General features: G+C 45.2%; 1 protein-coding gene across 1 annotated transcript in view; it reads right to left on the bottom strand.

Annotated features, from left to right (window-relative positions):
• The window catches only part of PKD1L3 (polycystin 1 like 3, transient receptor potential channel interacting), an 80,983-nt gene that overhangs the window by 18,260 nt on the left and 45,726 nt on the right, over window positions 1–16,997 (bottom strand). The window contains exons 18-24 of the mRNA XM_511095.6: window positions 16,285–16,484; window positions 14,956–15,136; window positions 13,507–13,699; window positions 13,172–13,406; window positions 10,875–10,974; window positions 7,852–7,992; window positions 6,383–6,847 (exon numbers count right to left, since the gene is read on the bottom strand). Coding sequence (XP_511095.4) covers window positions 6,383–6,847; window positions 7,852–7,992; window positions 10,875–10,974; window positions 13,172–13,406; window positions 13,507–13,699; window positions 14,956–15,136; window positions 16,285–16,484 — 1,515 coding nt within the window. The remainder of the gene's footprint in view (window positions 1–6,382; window positions 6,848–7,851; window positions 7,993–10,874; window positions 10,975–13,171; window positions 13,407–13,506; window positions 13,700–14,955; window positions 15,137–16,284; window positions 16,485–16,997) is intronic.

Below are 16,997 nucleotides of genomic sequence, written 5' to 3'. Positions count from 1 at the left end.
CTTTCTTTCCAGCACATCCAGAGTGCAGAAAAAAGAAACGATGTAAAAAGTGCCACATTAGGTTAGTAGTGAGAAAAAATGCATACTTTCACCATTAGGTTTGAAAACATTTTTGGAGGTTCTAGATAATGCTATTAGGTAAGAAAAAGAAATAAGGCTGGATATCGTACATCACACCTGTAATCCCAGCACTTTAGGAGGAAAGGTGGGAGGATGGCTTGAGGCCAGGAGTTCAAGACCAGCCTGGGCAACAAAGGGGTACCCAGTTTTTATATAAAAAAAGTTTAATAATAAAAATGAGACCTATAAAAATAAAAAAGTGAAATTATCACAATTTGTAAATGATATGTCTAATCTAGATGAATTAAGAGAATTGACTGGCAGCCGGGCGCAGTGGCTCACGCCTGTAATCCCAGCACTTTGGGAGGCCAAGGCAGATGGATCACGAGGTCAGGAGATCAAGACCATCCTGGCTAACACGGTGAAACCCCGTCTCTACTAAAAATACAAAATACTAGCTGGGCATGGTGGTGGGCGCCTGTGGTCCCAGCTACTCGGGAGGCTGAGGCAGGAGAATGGTGTGAACCTGGGAGGCGGAGCTTGCGGTGAGCCAAGATTCTTATAAGTAGATTTTCTTCCGCCTCTGCCACCCGAGACACCAAGACTAACCCCTCTGCTTCTTCCTCAGCCTACTCAATGTGAAGATGATGAGGATGAAGACCTTTATGATGATCCACTTCCACTTAATGAACAGCAAATTAGTTTATCTTTTTTATGATTTTCTTAATATTATCTAGCTTATTTTAAGAATTCAATATATAATACATGCAACATATAAAATATGTGTTAATCAACTGTTATGTTATCAGTAAGGCTTCCAGTCAATAGTAGGCTATTTGTAGTTAAGTTTTTGAGGAGTCAAAAGTTATACATGAATTTTCAGCTGTATCAGGGGCCAGCACCCCAAGCCCTGTGTTGTTCAAGGGTCAATTGTACTTATAAAAAGAATTCAGCAAGGTGGCTGGATACTAAATAAACATAAATCAACAGTGTTCATATGGCCACACAATATTTACTTAGATGGTATACAGAATTAAAACATTTATTTATTTTCAGACAGACTCTCACTCTGTTGCCCAGGCTGGAGTGCAGTGGTACAATCTTTGCTCACTGTAACCTCCGCCTCCCAGGTTCAAGCGATTCTCCTGCCTCAGGCTCCTGAGCAGCAGGAACTACAGGTGCCCATCACCACGCTCAGCTAATTTTTTTGACTTTTTAGTAGAGACAAGGTTTCACCATGTTGGCCAGGCTAGTCTTGAACTTCTGACCTCAGGTGATCTGCCCGCCTTGGCCTCCCAAAGTGCTGAGATTACAGGCATGAGGTATCATACCTGTCCTAAAACATCTTATTTATAATAGTAACACAAAAGGTAAAATAAACCTAACAAGAGATGTGCAAAAACTCTATGGGGAACAATTCTGAATCTTACTGAGCGCTACAAATGAAGAGGAAAACAAACAGAAGAGTATACCATGCTCTCAGGGATGAAGAGAGCGTAATAAAAATCTTAATTCCCTAAATTAATCTTTATAGGTTCTTAGTCTTTATCTCTATAAAGATCTAGATCTATAACTATATACATTCTTAATATGTAAAAAGCTCCTACAAATCAAAACGGGTAAACAAAACCACACAGCCTGATGAAAAATAGCCAAAGAATATGGGTGGACGCTTATTCATTTATTCTTTCAATCAGTACTTATTGAGTGCTCAAAGGCCCCAGGTCCCGCCTAGGTACCCAGAATATAGCAGTGGATGCAAGAGAGTCCAGGCCACAGAGAGCCCATATTTGAGGAGCAAGAGAGACAGCCAATAACCAAATAATATTCAGGTAATGATAAGGGCTATGAAGAAAAATTAAGCAGAGTAAGGGAATCAAGACTGATTTGGAGAGGGGGCAATGCTGTTACCTTGGGTAAGATCATTAGAACAGCTTTCTTTGGGAAGGTGGCATAGGAGAGGCCCTAACACAGTCAGACATCAGCCACCAGGAGAACAGCAAGTTCCAAGGCCCTGAGTGAGAGCATGCTTGACCTATTTAAGGAAAGCACAGAAGCTTAGGTCGCTGAAGTCGCGTGAACGAGGGTCAGAGGAGTAAGAGATGAAGTAACAGAAGCAACCAGGGGCCAAACCGGGCAGGCCCTTATAAGCTTTGGAAAGGACTTGGGACTTTTAAGTTTGATGGGAATCCACTGGGCGGTTTTCAACAGTGAAGCAACACAGATTTATGTCTTAAAAATAGAATATGGGGAGGACTGAATGAAAAAAGGCAAAAGCATACGGGCAAGTTTTGCCCCTATGAGAAGGGAAAAACGGTATCTTAGTTTTAACTTGCATTTCTCTAGGTGCAGTTGCAAAGTCTTTCATATATTTCAGGGACACTTGAATTGTTTGAAAACACCAATTTTCACCAGGCTGTCTGTTGGGAATATGGGCAGGTGCTCTCATATATTGCTTCTTGTTTTTGTTTTTTGAGATGGAGTTTTGCTCTGTCTCCCAGGCTGGAGTGCAGTAGAACGATCTTGACTCACTGCAACCTCTGCCTCCCAGGTTCAAGCAATTCTCCTGCCTCAACCTCCTGAGTAGCTAGAACTACAGGCATGCACCACCAGGCCAAGCTAACTTTTGTGTGTGTTTGTGTGTGTATATATATATATAATTTTTTTTTTTTTTTTTTTTAGCAGAGATGGAGTTTCACTATGTTGACCAGGCTGGTCTTGAACTCCTGACCTCAAGTGATCTGTCCACTTTGGCCTCCCAAAGTGCTGGGATTACAGATGTTACCCACTGCACCCAGCCATATATTGCTAATAGGAGTGTTTATTGGTACACTAGGACAATTTGGCAATATCTTTCTAAATTAAAAATGTATATATACTTTGACCTAGCAAGTCTTCTCCAAGGTATTTATCTTTCGATATATTTGTACCTTTGTGGAATTAAGTATGTACAAGGATATTAATGATAATCTTGCTAACAAGACTGGAAATGATCTAAATACCTATCAGTAGGGAGCTGGGTATACAAATTATGGTACGTCCATGCCATGGGATACTATATAGTAAGTGAATAAAACATAATAGGGGCAGCTTCATATATGCTGATAGAACAAGCCCCGGATAAACTGTTAAGGGGAAAAAAGCAAAATGCATGACTTTTTTTTTTGAGACAGAGTCTCACTCTGTTGCCCTGGCTGGAGTGTAGTGTGGTGCGATCTCGGCTCACTGCAAACTCCACCTCTCTGGTTCAAGTGAGTTTCCTGCCTCAGCCTCCCAAGTAGTTGGGATTACAGGCACCTGCCACCACGGATGGCTAATTTTTGTATTTTTAGTAGAGACGGGGTTTCACCATGTTGGCCAGGCTGGTCTCAAACTCCTGACCTCATGATTCGCCTGCCTCCACCTCCCAAAGTTCTGGGACTACAGGCAGGAGCCACCGTGCCCTCCCATTACCTTTGAAAGAATATATAATAAATTGGGAATGTAGCTGCCTCTTGAGAGAAGGGGGACTAGGGACAAGGAAGAGTTGCACAATATACCCTTTTGTTGTACATTTTGATTTTTTTTTTTTTTTTTTTGATGCAGGGTCTCACTCTGTCGCCCAGGCTGGAGTGCAGTGATGCGATCTTGGCTCACAGCAACCTCCGCCTCCCAGGCTCAAGCAATTCTCCCACCCCAGCCTCCCAAGTAGCTGGGACCACAGGTGTGTGTTACCATGCCCAGCTAATTTGTGCATTTTTTGTAGAGATGGGGTTGTACCACGTTGCCTAAGCTGGTCTTGAACTCCTGGGCTCAAGTGATCCTCCTGCCTTGGCCTCCCAAAGTGCTGTGATTATAGGCATTAGCCACCGTGCCTGGCTGGATTTTCTTCATATTCATGTTTTACTGATTTGCAAAACTATTGTTTTTAAAATTTTTATATTTTTAAGAAATAGATACGAAGTCTATGTTGTCTAGGCTAGTTTTGATCCTGGGCTCAAGCAATCTGCCCACCTCAGCCTCCCAAAGTGCTGGGATTACCGGCATGAGCCACTGTGCCCAGCCAAGACACTACATACTTCAGGAGCCAAAGAGTGCAAGAGAGACCATGCCTGCTGTGATGGTGCAGACCTCAGCCAGAGATCCAGTCACTATTTTTGTTTTTGAGATGGGATCTTGGCTCTGCTCAGACTAGAGTGTAGTGGTGAGATCATGGCTCACTGCAGCCTTGAACTCCTGGGCTCAAATGATCCTCCTGCCTCAGGCTCCCAAGCAGCTGGTACTATAGTCGTGTGCAACCATGCCTGGCTAATTTTTTATTTTTTGTAGAGATGGGATCTTGCCGTGTTGCTCAGGCTGGTCTTGAACTACTGGCTTCAAATGATCCCCCTACTACAGCCTCCCAAAGCGCTAGCATCACAGGCGTAAGCCACTGTGCCTGGCCCAGTCGCTTTTAGTATTTTGTTCAGGACAAGTTACAGTTACAGACTGCAAGTAGAATGTGCCCTGGGCCAGGTGCGGTGGCTCACGCCTGTAATTCTAGCACTTTGGGAGGCTGAGGCAGGTGGATCACCTGAGGTCAGGAGTTCGAGACCAGCCTGGCCAACATGGCAAAACCCCGTCTCTACTAAAAATACAAAAATCAGCCGGGTGTGGTGGCGGGCACCTATAATTCCAGCTACTCAGGAGGCTGAGGGAGGAGAATTGCTTGAACCGGGGGTGGAGGTTGCAGTGAGACGAGATCGTGCCACTTCACTCTAACCTGGGCGAAAGAGTGAAACTCCGTCTCAGGAGGAAAAAAAAAAAAAAAAAAAAAAAAAAAAAAAAAAAAAAAAAAAGAACGTGCCCTGAACCCAGAACTGTCACCACCTAAAACTGAACTAAGGACACCAGACTGGACAACATAGCGAGACCCTGTCTCTAAAAAAAAAATAGTAACTGGGCATGGTGGTGCACGCCTGTAGTCCCAGCTTCTCAGGATGCTGAGGTGGGAGAATTCCTTGAGCCCACAAGTTCAAGGCTGCAGTGAGATGAGATTATGTCACTGCATTCTAGCCTGAGTGGGAGACTGAGACCCTGACTCTAAAAGTAAAATTTTAAATAATCGAACTTGTTGTGGGGTGGGGGGAGGGGGGAGGGATAGCATTAGGAGATATACCTAATGTAAATGACGAGTTAATGGGTGCAGCACACCAACATGGCACATGTATACATATGTAACAAACCTGCACATTGTGCACACGTACCCTAGCACTTAAATTAAAAAAAAATTGAACTAAATAGATTCAACATGCAATAAATAGGAATTGTCATCTACAAAAACTCGCCCAAACACACACTAACCATACCTTTAAGACTGTAAATGTTTGCTGAGATAAAAATGTATTTTAGATTCTTTTTCAGGAACCTAGGAGATGATCCAAATCTCGTCAGGAAGCCCCCAATCCTGAGATAAATGAATGTAACAGTTTCCAGAATGCAGCTTACTTAACAAGATCTAAAGTTAAATAATGACGGTGTTGGTAACCGGTGGAAAAATATTGAACACAAAACGTTCCTGGCAGATGCGGTGGCTCACACCTGTAATCCCAGCACTTTGGGAGGCTGAGGCGGGTGGATCACTTGAGGTCAGGAGTTTGAGACCAGCCTGACCAACATGGTGAAACCCCATCTCTACTAAAGGAGGCTGAGGCAGCAGAATCACTGGAACCCAGGAGGCAGAGGTTGCAGTGAGCCAAGATCGTGCCACTGCACTCCAGCCTGGGCGACGAGAGCAAAATTCCATCTCAAAAAAAAAAAAAAAAAAAAAAAAAAAAAGCCTGGTGTGGTGGTGCATACCTATAATCCCAGCTACTAGAGAGGCTGAAGAGCAGGAGAATTGCTTCAACCTGGGAGGTGGAGGTTGCAGTGAGCCTAGATTGCACCACTGCACTCCAGCCTGCGTGACAGAGTGAGACTGTCTCAAAATAAAAATAAAAAAGATGCATTCCTTAAGAAAGTCATTCTTTAGCATTTCTTCATCACTGTCCACAGCAAAGCATACTAACTCCTCTGCATGGTGGCGTTCCTTGAAGACACAAACCATATCGTGTCCATCTTTTCATTGTTAGCTCCTAGGACAGTTCTGAGCATATTATAGAAGTTCAATGCATGTTTGTGGGGCTGAACTGGATACCCACGCAAGCAAAGTCACACAGACACACTCATAGACCTGGAAAGACGGCTCAGGCCAAAATAACATTTCATGTGGAGATCCTTCAATGAAACCACATTCCTGGTTTTGCACTTATTGAACAGCCTTCTTTGCTACGTGTGGTTGAATTCCAGGGGTCACTCCAGTTACCTCTCATGATGTAACTGAATCCATTCTCATTCTTGCTTGTCAGCCTTTTGTGAAGCTCATCAGTGGGAATCAGCACCATGGGCCTGGGTGAACGGATGTAACTGAACCTCCTTAGATGAAGTCCAGGGAATAGGCTCTTGGGACGCCCACAGGTATGGCCGTTATCACAAAACGCCAGCTGACCTTCGTCCACTTTCTCATAGGTCTTGGTACAGGGTATTTGGAAAATTAATTGTACCCCACATTTGCAATGACTGGGCTCCAGGACTGCATTCTTACCTCTGTAATCCCCATACAGGCTAGGAAGGAGGATGTGATTGGCCCAGGGGTAGAAATCCTGAAGAAGTTTGATTTCCGAGAACTGGTGCGAAAAGGTCTTCCAGATAGCTTGGTGGAGGTAAAATCTATTGGAGTTCTTTGCAGAGTAGATTGCAGTCATCAACAGGGTAAGGAAGAGGATTTGTACTAGTTTAGAAGAGGAAAAAAATGTCATAGTTGAGTGGTTAACTTAGAAATCCTCTATGTCTTTTTCATTTTTCCTAAGTCTACAGACTTACGCAGGTCAAAACCTGTCAAAAACTGGCTGTTTCATAAGGTTCAATCTAATAATTATAAATACATACATACACATTTCCTTCCTAGAATTATTCTGCCACTAATGATACATTTTACTTAAAATAAGATACAATGGCTGTGGCTGGGCACAGTGGCTCACACCTGTAATCCTAGCACTTTGGGAAGCTGAGACAGGCAGATCACCTGAGGTCAGGAGTTCGAAACCAGCCTGACCAACATAGTAAACCCCCCCCCCATCTACTAGAAATACAAAAATTAGCTGGGTGTGGTGGTCTGTGCCTGTAATCCCAGCTAACCAGGAGGCCGAGGTAGGAGAATCGCTAGAACCCAGGAGGCACAGGATGCAGTGAGCTGACATTGCACCACTGCACTCCAGCCTGGGCAACAAAGTGAGGCTCCGTCTCAAAAAAAAAAAAAAATACATAAAATCCCGCACAAGAAATATGGTGTTTAGCTCTAAGGACTAAGCATGCACTCTGTCTCTCATGTGATTGTGTTTACAAGAAGTGAAGTCATGATAAAAGCAGAATTTGTCTTATTTGGACTAGGGAATCCAATAATGAACTAGATGTGTTGAAGCCAGTCAACTGGCACCTACAGAAGAGCCATCTGCCAAAGCATTTTCATTTTCCCTCCATAGATCAAGTGTTATTACATTTTGCAGGTGGAGAAAGTGACTTACTCAAGCACACAATAAAACCTCTAGACTCCAAGGTCAGGGATCTGTCCAGTTACCATCCCACCTGCTTTACTGGAATCCCAAATCTCACAAGGTGAAGATTTTAAAAGACAGCTTTTTAAACCCTTCTTTATTTTCCATTTTATTCTCTCTCTTCCTTTCCCTTCTGGAAAAGGTGCTGTGTTATCAGTATGTTGCCATTTCCTCTCCATACCCAAAATATCTCCAGTCAGCTTGAAGAGTTTCTTCTTTTTCAAGGTTCTTTCTGGGTGCTTAGTTGGACTATTTATAGCTGGGGCTACATAGACGGGGTTGTTCTTATCTCTTGAACCTGGTACTGACGAAGAACATTTTGCTGTCAAAAATTCAAATATAGACCAAAGAAATGTTATATTTCATTAAGCAGTCACTCACCATTCATTGAGCATCTACTGTGAGCACCTCCTTTTAAATGTTAAACAAGGAATAAAACTACCTATGCAGTGCTTCTTAAACTCTCTATTATAAAGGACCTGTTTTTTAAAAAATTCCAGTCAATTGGGGACTGATACTTTTGTACAATACAGTAAAAATGAGTTACTAGGCTGAACACAGTGGCTCATGCCTGTAATTCCAATTCTAGCACTTTGGAAGGCCAAGGCAGCAGGATCACTTGAGGCCAGGAGTTGACCAGCCTGGTCAACATAGTGAGACGTTGTCTCTACAAAAAAATAAAAAATTAGCCAGGCATAGTGGCTCATGCCTGTGGTCCTGGCTACTAGGGAGACTGAGGTGAGAGGACTGATTAAGCCCAGGAGTTTGATGTTGTACTGAGACTAGCAGATAGTTTGAGCTCAGGAGTTTGAGACCAGCCTGGGCAACATAGCAAGACCATGTCCGTTTTTTTTTTTTTTTTGAGACGGAGTCTCACTTCGTTGCCCAGGCTGGAGTGCAATGCATGATCTCGGCTCACTGCAGTCTCCACCTCCCAGATTCAAGCAATTCTCTTGCCTCGGCCTCCTGAGTAGCTGGGATTACAGGCACATGCCACCACACCTGGCTAATTTTTGTATTTTCAGTAGAGACAGGGTTTTGCCATGTTGCCCAGGCTGATCTCGAACTCCTACCTCAGGCAATCAACCCGAGACCCTGTCTCTTAAAAAAAAAATTAAAACATATATTAAAAAAAGAAAAAAATAAAGCAGAAGCATGCAAAATACAAGCCCTGTTTTTGAAAATTAGATTTAGTACATATAAAGTTAATCTGCCAAATTGTTAAAGTTTTTAAATACTTATTCCTGATTCCTGTACTTAGACTAGAAACAAACTGTTCTAGTCAGTGGACCACACTTTGGGAGCACTGTTCTATAGTGGTATTTCTCAAATTTTAATGTGCATAGGAATCATCTGGGAATTTTATTAAAATATGGATTCTGGGAGGAGGGAGAGGGGGAGGGGGGAGGGGAGAGGGGGAGAGGGGGAGGTGGGGGAGGAGGGGGAGGGGGAGAGGGGGAGGTGGGGGAGGTGGGGGAGGAGGGGGAGGAGGGGGAGGAGGGGGAGGAGGGGGAGGAGGGGGAGGAGGGGGAGGAGGGGGAGGGGGGAGGAGGGGGAGGGGGGAGAGGGGGAGGGGGGAGAGGGGGAGGGGGGAGGAGGGGGAGGGGGGAGAGGGGGAGGGGGGAGAGGGGGAGAGGGGGAGAGGGGGAGAGGGGAGAGGGGGGAGGAGGGAGAGGGGGAGAGGGGGAGGGGGAGGAGGGGTAGGGGGGAGGGGGAGGAGGGGTAGGGGGGAGGGGGAGGAGGGGTAGGGGGAGGGGGAGGAGGGGGAGGAGGGGTAGGGGGAGGGGGAGGAGGGGTAGGGGGAGGGGGAGGAGGGGTAGGGGGAGGGGGAGGAGGGGTAGGGGGAGGAGGGGGAGGGGTAGGGGGAGGAGGGGTAGGGGGAGGAGGGAGGGGGGAGAGGGGGAGGAGGGGGAGGGGGGAGAGGGGGAGAGGGGGAGGAGGGGGAGGAGGGGGAGGGGGGGGAGGGGGGAGAGGGGAAAGTGGGAAGGGGCAAGAGAGAGGGCGAGAGAGAGAGGGCGAGAGAGAGAGGGCGAGAGAGAGAGGGCGGGTGAGAGAGGGCGGGTGAGAGAGGGCGAGTGAGAGAGAGGGCAGGTGAGAGAGAGGGCGAGAGAGAGAGAGGGTGGGCAAGAGAGAGAGGGTGGGCAAGAGAGAGAGGGCGAGAGAGAGAGAGGGCGAGAGAGGGCGGGCGAGAGAGAGGGCGGGTGAGAGAGAGAGAGCGGGTGAGAGAGAGAGAGAGCGGGCAAGAGAGAGAGAGAGAGGGCGGGCAAGAGAGAGAGAGAGGGCGGGCAAGAGAGAGAGAGAGGGCGGGCAAGAGAGAGAGAGAGGGCGGGCAAGACAGAGAGGGAGAGGGCGAGAGGGAGAGGGTGAGAGGGAGTGAGAGAGGGAGAGAGGGAGAGGGTGAGAGGGAGTGAGAGAGGGAGAGAGGGAGACAGAGAGGGAGACAGAGAGGGAGAGAGAGAGGGAGAGAGGGAGAGAGAGAGGGAGAGAGGGAGAGAGAGAGGGAGAGAGGGAGGGAGAGAGGGAGGGAGAGAGGGAGGGAGAGAGGGAGGGAGAGAGAGAGAGAGAAAGAGAGAGAGAGAAAGGGAGAGAGAGAAAGGGAGAGAGAGAAAGGGAGAGAGAGAAAGGGAGAGAGAGAGGGAGAGAGAGAAAGGGAGAGAGAGATGAAAAAGATCTAAAATGTAGGGGAGTCCGGGGGCGGTGGCTCACGCCTGTAATCCCAGCACTTTGGGAGGCCGAGGCGAGTGGATCACCTGAGGTCAGGAGTTCAAGACCAGCCTGGCCAACATGGCAAAACCCTGTCTCTACTAATACTACAAAAAAATTAGCCAGGCATGGTGGCAGAGGCCTGTAATCCCCGCTACTTGGAGGCTGAGACAGGAGAATCGCTTGAACCCAGGAGGTAGAGGTTGTAGTGAGCTGAGATCACATCATTGCACTCCAGCCTTGACAACAAGAGTGAAACTCCGTCTCAAAAAAATAAAAATAAATAAAATGCAGGGGAGAGATGAAGCACTGGGAGAGAGGATGTGATGACTGAGGTGAAGATCCTCATCTGGAAGGGCATTAGTCTTGGGCAGAAAAGGAGAAATAACCAGTTGGTTAGAGACAAGTCCTTTGAATGGGTTAATTTATCGAGTCAGCAAGGTGGCCAGATCTAATTTGCTTTTTGCAAAATTAGGTCGTTGTTAGAACTACTTGAGTTACCCAAGAGTGCCAAGATCCTCTTTGTTTGTTGTTCATTCTCTTTGTTAAGCCGTGGCATCCTGCTCATCATCAGTGAGTATAAGAATGTGAAGAAGACCACCTGGGCAGGAGAATCACAGAACATCGTGAGCAGACATTACAGACCCAGGAAGATAATACCGTATGTAAAGGAAGAGGTGGGCACTCATGAAAAACTTCAATTATTTGGTTCTTCATTTTAATGAAAAACTAATTTCACAGTAATTTTTGCACAATGATGAGGACCAGGAGAAGGACCATCAGACTCTAAATAATGCTAATATTCATATTTTTTGCTTATAGTTCTTAATCTGGTTGGCTGGGGAAGCTTACACTGTCAAACGATTTGTGTTGTCTATTCAATAACATCTCTCAGTATCTTTGGAAAACCTCTGATGAAGATCCAGACTCTTTTTTTTTTTTTTGAGACGGAGTCTCGCTCTGTCACCCAGGCTGGAATGCAGTGGCACAATCTCGGCTCACTGCAACCTCCGCTTCCTGGGTTCAAGCGATTCTCTTCCTTCAGCCTCCCGAGTAGCTGAGACTACAGGTGCATACCACACCCAGTTTATTTTATTATTTTTTTTTTGAGACAGAGTCTTGCTCTGTTGCCCAGGCTGGAGTACAACGGCACGATCTTGGCTCAGTGCAACCTCTGCCTCCCGGGTTCAAGTGATTCTCCCTGCCTCAGCCTCCTGAGTAGCTGGGATTACAGGCACTCACCACTATACCTGGCTAATTTTTATATTTTTAGTAGAGACACGGTTTCGCCATGTTGGCCAGGCTGGTCTCAAACTCCTGACCTCAGGTAATCCGCCTGCCTCGGCCTCCCAAAGTGCTGGGTTTACAGGCGTGAGCCCCCACAGCTGGCCTGGGATTTTTGTATTCTTAATAGAGACAGGGTTTCACTGTGTTGACCAGGTTGGTCTTGAACTCCCAACCTCAAGTGATCTGCCCACCTTGGCCTCCCAAAGTGCTAGGATTACAGGCATGAGCCACTGCGCCCAGCCACTATGGATTTTCTTGGGATGGATCCTTAGATGTGAAACCTCTCTAGCAAAAGGTGCAGAAGTTGCAGGTTGTCACTACATATTGCCAGATTTTCCTTAACGAGCACTGGCTGTTCATTTCCTTGGCATTACTGTGTATTATTATTTTTCTTTGCCATTATTAAAACGAAAATGCAATATTATCATTTTATTGGACTAGTGAAACTGACTTTCTTACATGTGTTTTGGCCACTGCAATTACAGGTTTTGCTTTAAAAAATTTATATCTTAACTTACATACAGTAAAAAAAAAAAAAAAAAAAAAAAAAAAAGTCACTTTTTGGTGTGTAATTCCGTGAGTGTTGTTTAATACTTAGAGTTGTATATCCACCACTACAGTCAAGATACCGAGTAATTTCATCACCCCCAAAATTCCCTCAGGCTGTCCCTTTGTATTTATATTTATGTTCCATATCTAAAAGATACAGAACAGTCTGTATCTTTTAGAAATATAAAGTCTGAAGTACATGAAATGGATAAAATGATATGAAGTCTGATATTGTTCCCCCCAAATAATAGATGAAACAAATTGGCCATGAGTTTGTTATTGTTAAAGCTGGGTGGTACGACTTTAGAATGCATTATACTAGTCTCTACACTTTTGTGTGGGTTTGACATTTTTCTTAATTAAAAACATTTTAAGTTTTTTGTTGTTTATTTTTTTCAAAGTGGTTTGGGTTGTTGATTTGTTACAGTCCTCTTCACTCCTCAATCCTTTTCTGCCATACTTCTTAGTTTTTTCTGTCATGAATTACACTTATCCCTAACAAATGTCAGTTAAAGGTCAGTTTGCTTTTTTTTTTTTTTTTTTTAGTTTTGAGACAGGGTCTCACTCTGTCACATAGGCTGGAGTACAGTGGCGCAATCACGGCTTACTGCAGCCTCGACCTCCTGGGCCAAGCAATCCTCCCACCTTAGACTCCCAAGTAGCTGGAACTATAGGAGCACACCACCATGCCTGGCTAATGTTTTCTAATTTTTGTAGACATGGAGTTTCATCATGTTGCCCAGGCTGGTCTCGAACACCTGGACTCAAGCAATCTGCCTGCCTTGGCCTCCCAAATTGCTGGGATTACATGCGTGAGCCACTACACCCAGCCTGGTCTGCCTATTTGTTTTTTGTTGTTTATGTTACATTGTCAAAACCACTAGGCACCTTGGATTGACACCCAGGGACCTCAGTTCCCCTAACTTCTGCAACTCCAATGGTTCTTCCCATCCCTCACATACCTTTACTGGCTGGCTGATGAAGATGTTCTGAAGCACTGATAAAATAATTGAAATCATCCAGCTGGTGGCTTGGTCTTTGCTCAATTCCAAGCTATAAAGTGCTGTAAAAAAGGCTGAAGCCAGGCTAGTGAGACCTAAGAGGAGCCAGCAGACTGAAGTCAACCATTTGGACAGGCCATTTGAGATGGGCTTTTTTCCTTCTTCTGAGCTCAGGATGGCAAAACTGGTGACTTCCCTGAAGCACAAAAGTTGAGGGAATAATCTCGTACGCATCGGCTGAGAGAGAGGATGAGGAAGATTACAGGGGATAAAGAAGGCCTGGTGTGGTGCATTACCTGGATGGCTCTTGCTCCGTGGGAAGAATATGTGATTCCAAGAGTTCCTGGAGTTTTTGAAGTTGGCTGGCTGCATCTAGGAAGTCACAGGACTGGTGACCCTGGGTGAGACCCAGCGTGCCTAAGTGAGATTTCAGCCTCTGCAGAACTCTATGCAGGTAACAGCAGAAATGATGGTGGTTTTCAGGAACAACTGAAAATATATTTCAAGTTGACACTTTCACAAGTGGATTTCAATAAGAAGCAATTAGTGGTAGAGATTAACAATTCATTAATGGATGATGAGGCTATATTTTCCCACTACTAGCAGAGATTGGACCGTACCCCACATTTGCAGTACTACCATCTTCTCTAAGGATGCTGGTGAATTTGTAACAATTGTAAAATTCTAAGCTTTGATCTAAAGACTTTTAAAACCTTATTGAGTTCTTCACCAGAATGGCAGTACATGTGACCTATACTAGTAAGTGCCCAGGAGACTCAAACAGTATTTGAGAATCCATAAATTCCATAATCTCATCATCTCATAAAAGAAAAAGGATGACAAGTTTCAACAGCCTTTGACAAAGCAGAAAGGATATGTGGGTATAATACAGAAAACTTTTTTTTTGTATTTCTTTTTTTTTTTTTTTTTTTGAGATGGAGTCTTGGTCTGTCGTCCAGGCTGAGTGTAGTGGCACGATCTTGACTCACTGAAACCTCCACCTCCCGGGTTCAAGTGATCCTCCTGCCTCAGCCTCTCTAGTAGCTAAGATTACAGGCATCTGCCACCATGACCAGCTAATTTTTTTTTTTTTTTCGTATTTTTAGTAGAGACAGGGTTTTGTCACATTGGCCAGGCTGGTTTTGAACTTCTGACCTCAGGTGATCTGCATGCCTTGGCCTCCCAAAATGCTGGGATTACAGGCGTGATCCACCCTGCCCGACCTGTGTTTTTTTCTTTTTTCAAGACAGAGCCTATGTTGCCCAAGCTGGAGTGTAGTGGTGTGATCTCAGCTCACTGCAACCTCTGCCTCCTGAGTTCAAGCAATTCTCCTGCCTCAGCCTCCCCAGTAGCTGGGATTACAGGCGCCCGCCACTACACCTGGCTAATTTTTGTATTTTTAGTAGAGACAGGGTTTCGCCATGTTGGCTAGGCTGGCCCTGATCTCCTGACCTCAGGTAATCCGCCCACCTCGGCCTCTCAAAGTGCCGGGATTACAGGCGTGAGCCACATCTGGCTTGTGTTTTTTTCTTAATCCTGTACTTTGTTTCACCAGATAGAGAAAGATTGTCTACAAGTCATCAAGGAGAACAAAGCTATCAACTCTATACTAGAAGCTTAAGGAAATTAAAACAACCAGAAGGTTGTATCAGGCCTGTCGGTTATGAATGAGTAAGAAAGTAAGACATATGCAAGGGAGTGGGAGGCAGATGGAAGATTCGTTACTGAAATCTACTGAAGTTTACCACGTGCCCAGTGGCGCTCTCCCTGCTGATGACAGCCTTGACCCTCCAAGTGAGATGATACGAGGCTGGATAAAAGTTTCACCAGCTTAGTAATGTCCCAAGAACTCCATGGCGGCTGCTCACACTTGGAGAGTAGGTATGTATTTCTCCTGAGCAGGAATCTCACAGTTTCCTTTAATTCCTGAATGTAGGACCAGATGAGAAAAATCAGCCTGTTTTTCATTAACCCAGGATTTGTACCAATTACAGGTGGTAAGGCCGTTCCCTTTAGTCAGAAGGGGATATGCTTAGCACAAAGAACCTCAATTTTTCATGTTCCTCTAATTTTTCAGAAAGCAGTCACCTCACAGCTCATGGTAGCTTCAATACCAGTTTTATGAGACAATACAGAATGAAAAAAGAGACAATTTGATCAAACATCAAAGACTAAAGCAAGGCCAGAGTGGTGCCCATGCACTCCCATTTAGTTCTCAGAATACTTAATCATCAAGAGTAAAAGCTAAGCATGTGGTTGATCACGGCTCAGGGGACAGGAATTGGGAAAAATATATTACAGGTAACAGGACCCTGACAGCCTCCCATGAGATTCTTCCCACTGCTCTCTTCCACTGCGTGGGGAAAGGGAGCATGTCTTTTTTTTTTTTTTTTTTTTTTTTTTTTTGCGACGGAGTCTTGCTCTGTCTCTGTTGCCAGGCTGGAGTGCAGGGGCGCAATCTTGGCTCACTGCAACCTCCGCCTCCTGGGTTCAAGTGATTCTCCTGGCTCAGCTTCCTGAGTAGCTGGGACTACAGATGCATGCCACCACGCCTGGCTAATTATTATTTTTTTGTCTTTTTAGTAGAGACGGGGTTTCACCATGTTAGCCAGGATGGTCTCGATCTCCTGACCTCGTGATCCGCCTGCCTCAGCCTCCCAAAGTGCTGAGATTACAGGCATGAGCCACCGTGCCCAGCTGGGAGCACATAATTTATCTGTAAAATTTGATACTGGCTGGGCACGGTGGCTCACGCCTGTAATCCCAGCACTTTGGGAGGCCAAGGTGGGAGGATGGCTTGAGCCCAAGGGTTTGAGACCAGCCTGGATAACATGGTGAAACCCTGTCTCTACAAAAAAATACAAAAATTAGCCAGACATGGTGTCACATGCCTGTAGTCCCAGCTACTTGGGAGGCTGAGGTGGGAGGACCACTTGAGCCGGGAGTTTGAGGCTGCCACAGTGAGCCGAGGTTGCACCACTACACTCCAGTCTGTGCAACAGAGCCAGACCCTATGTCAAAACAAACAAGCAGGCAATAAAATAAAATAAAATAAAATTTGATACCAATCTTACCTCAACTACCATTGTGGCAGAGAGAGGCTCAACAGAAGCATCTGAGAGGTAGGAGGCCTGGACGGGAGGAAAGAGGGGCAGAGTCTCCTGTGGCTCAATCAACGGGAAGAGCCGCCCTATGACAAGATTGATTGGGAAGAGGATGACAGCAGTGTGGATGCTAACCAGCAGTTCAGACCAGGCCACAGCAAATGGACGCACTGAAAGAAAAGCATGACATCAACTTTCATCTTCAACAATTAAAATAATCGCAAAGTCATTCCTCTCCTAGGTTTAACTATTTACTGAGGAAGTTAACTACGTTTATCTAGGGATAAAATTATCCTGGCAGTAAAGACCATGTTGTGTTCCTAATACTGCTTCATTTGTTAATGAATGAGAACACTGAGAAAATTTGTTAGAGTATTCTAACGTTAAGGCAGTGGAAGAAAAATGAAGGCACAATGTATTAGTCTGTTTTCACACTGCTATAAAGAACTATCTGAGACTGGGTAATTTATAAAGAAAAGAGGTTTAATTGACTCACAGTTCTTCATGGCTGGGGAGGCCTCAGGAAACTCACTGTCATGGCAGGAGGTGAAGAGGAAGCAAGAAAGCTTACATGGCATTACAAAGCATTACAAAGCACTACAAAGCACCTTACCTGGCATTACACTTTACATGCCTTACAAAGCAAAGCATCTTACATGGTGGCAGAAGAGTGACAGGGGAAC

Source organism: Pan troglodytes, chromosome 18, assembly GCF_028858775.2.
Source record: "Pan troglodytes isolate AG18354 chromosome 18, NHGRI_mPanTro3-v2.0_pri, whole genome shotgun sequence".
NCBI lineage: Eukaryota > Metazoa > Chordata > Mammalia > Primates > Hominidae > Pan > Pan troglodytes.
This window is presented reverse-complemented; position numbering and strand designations above follow the sequence as displayed.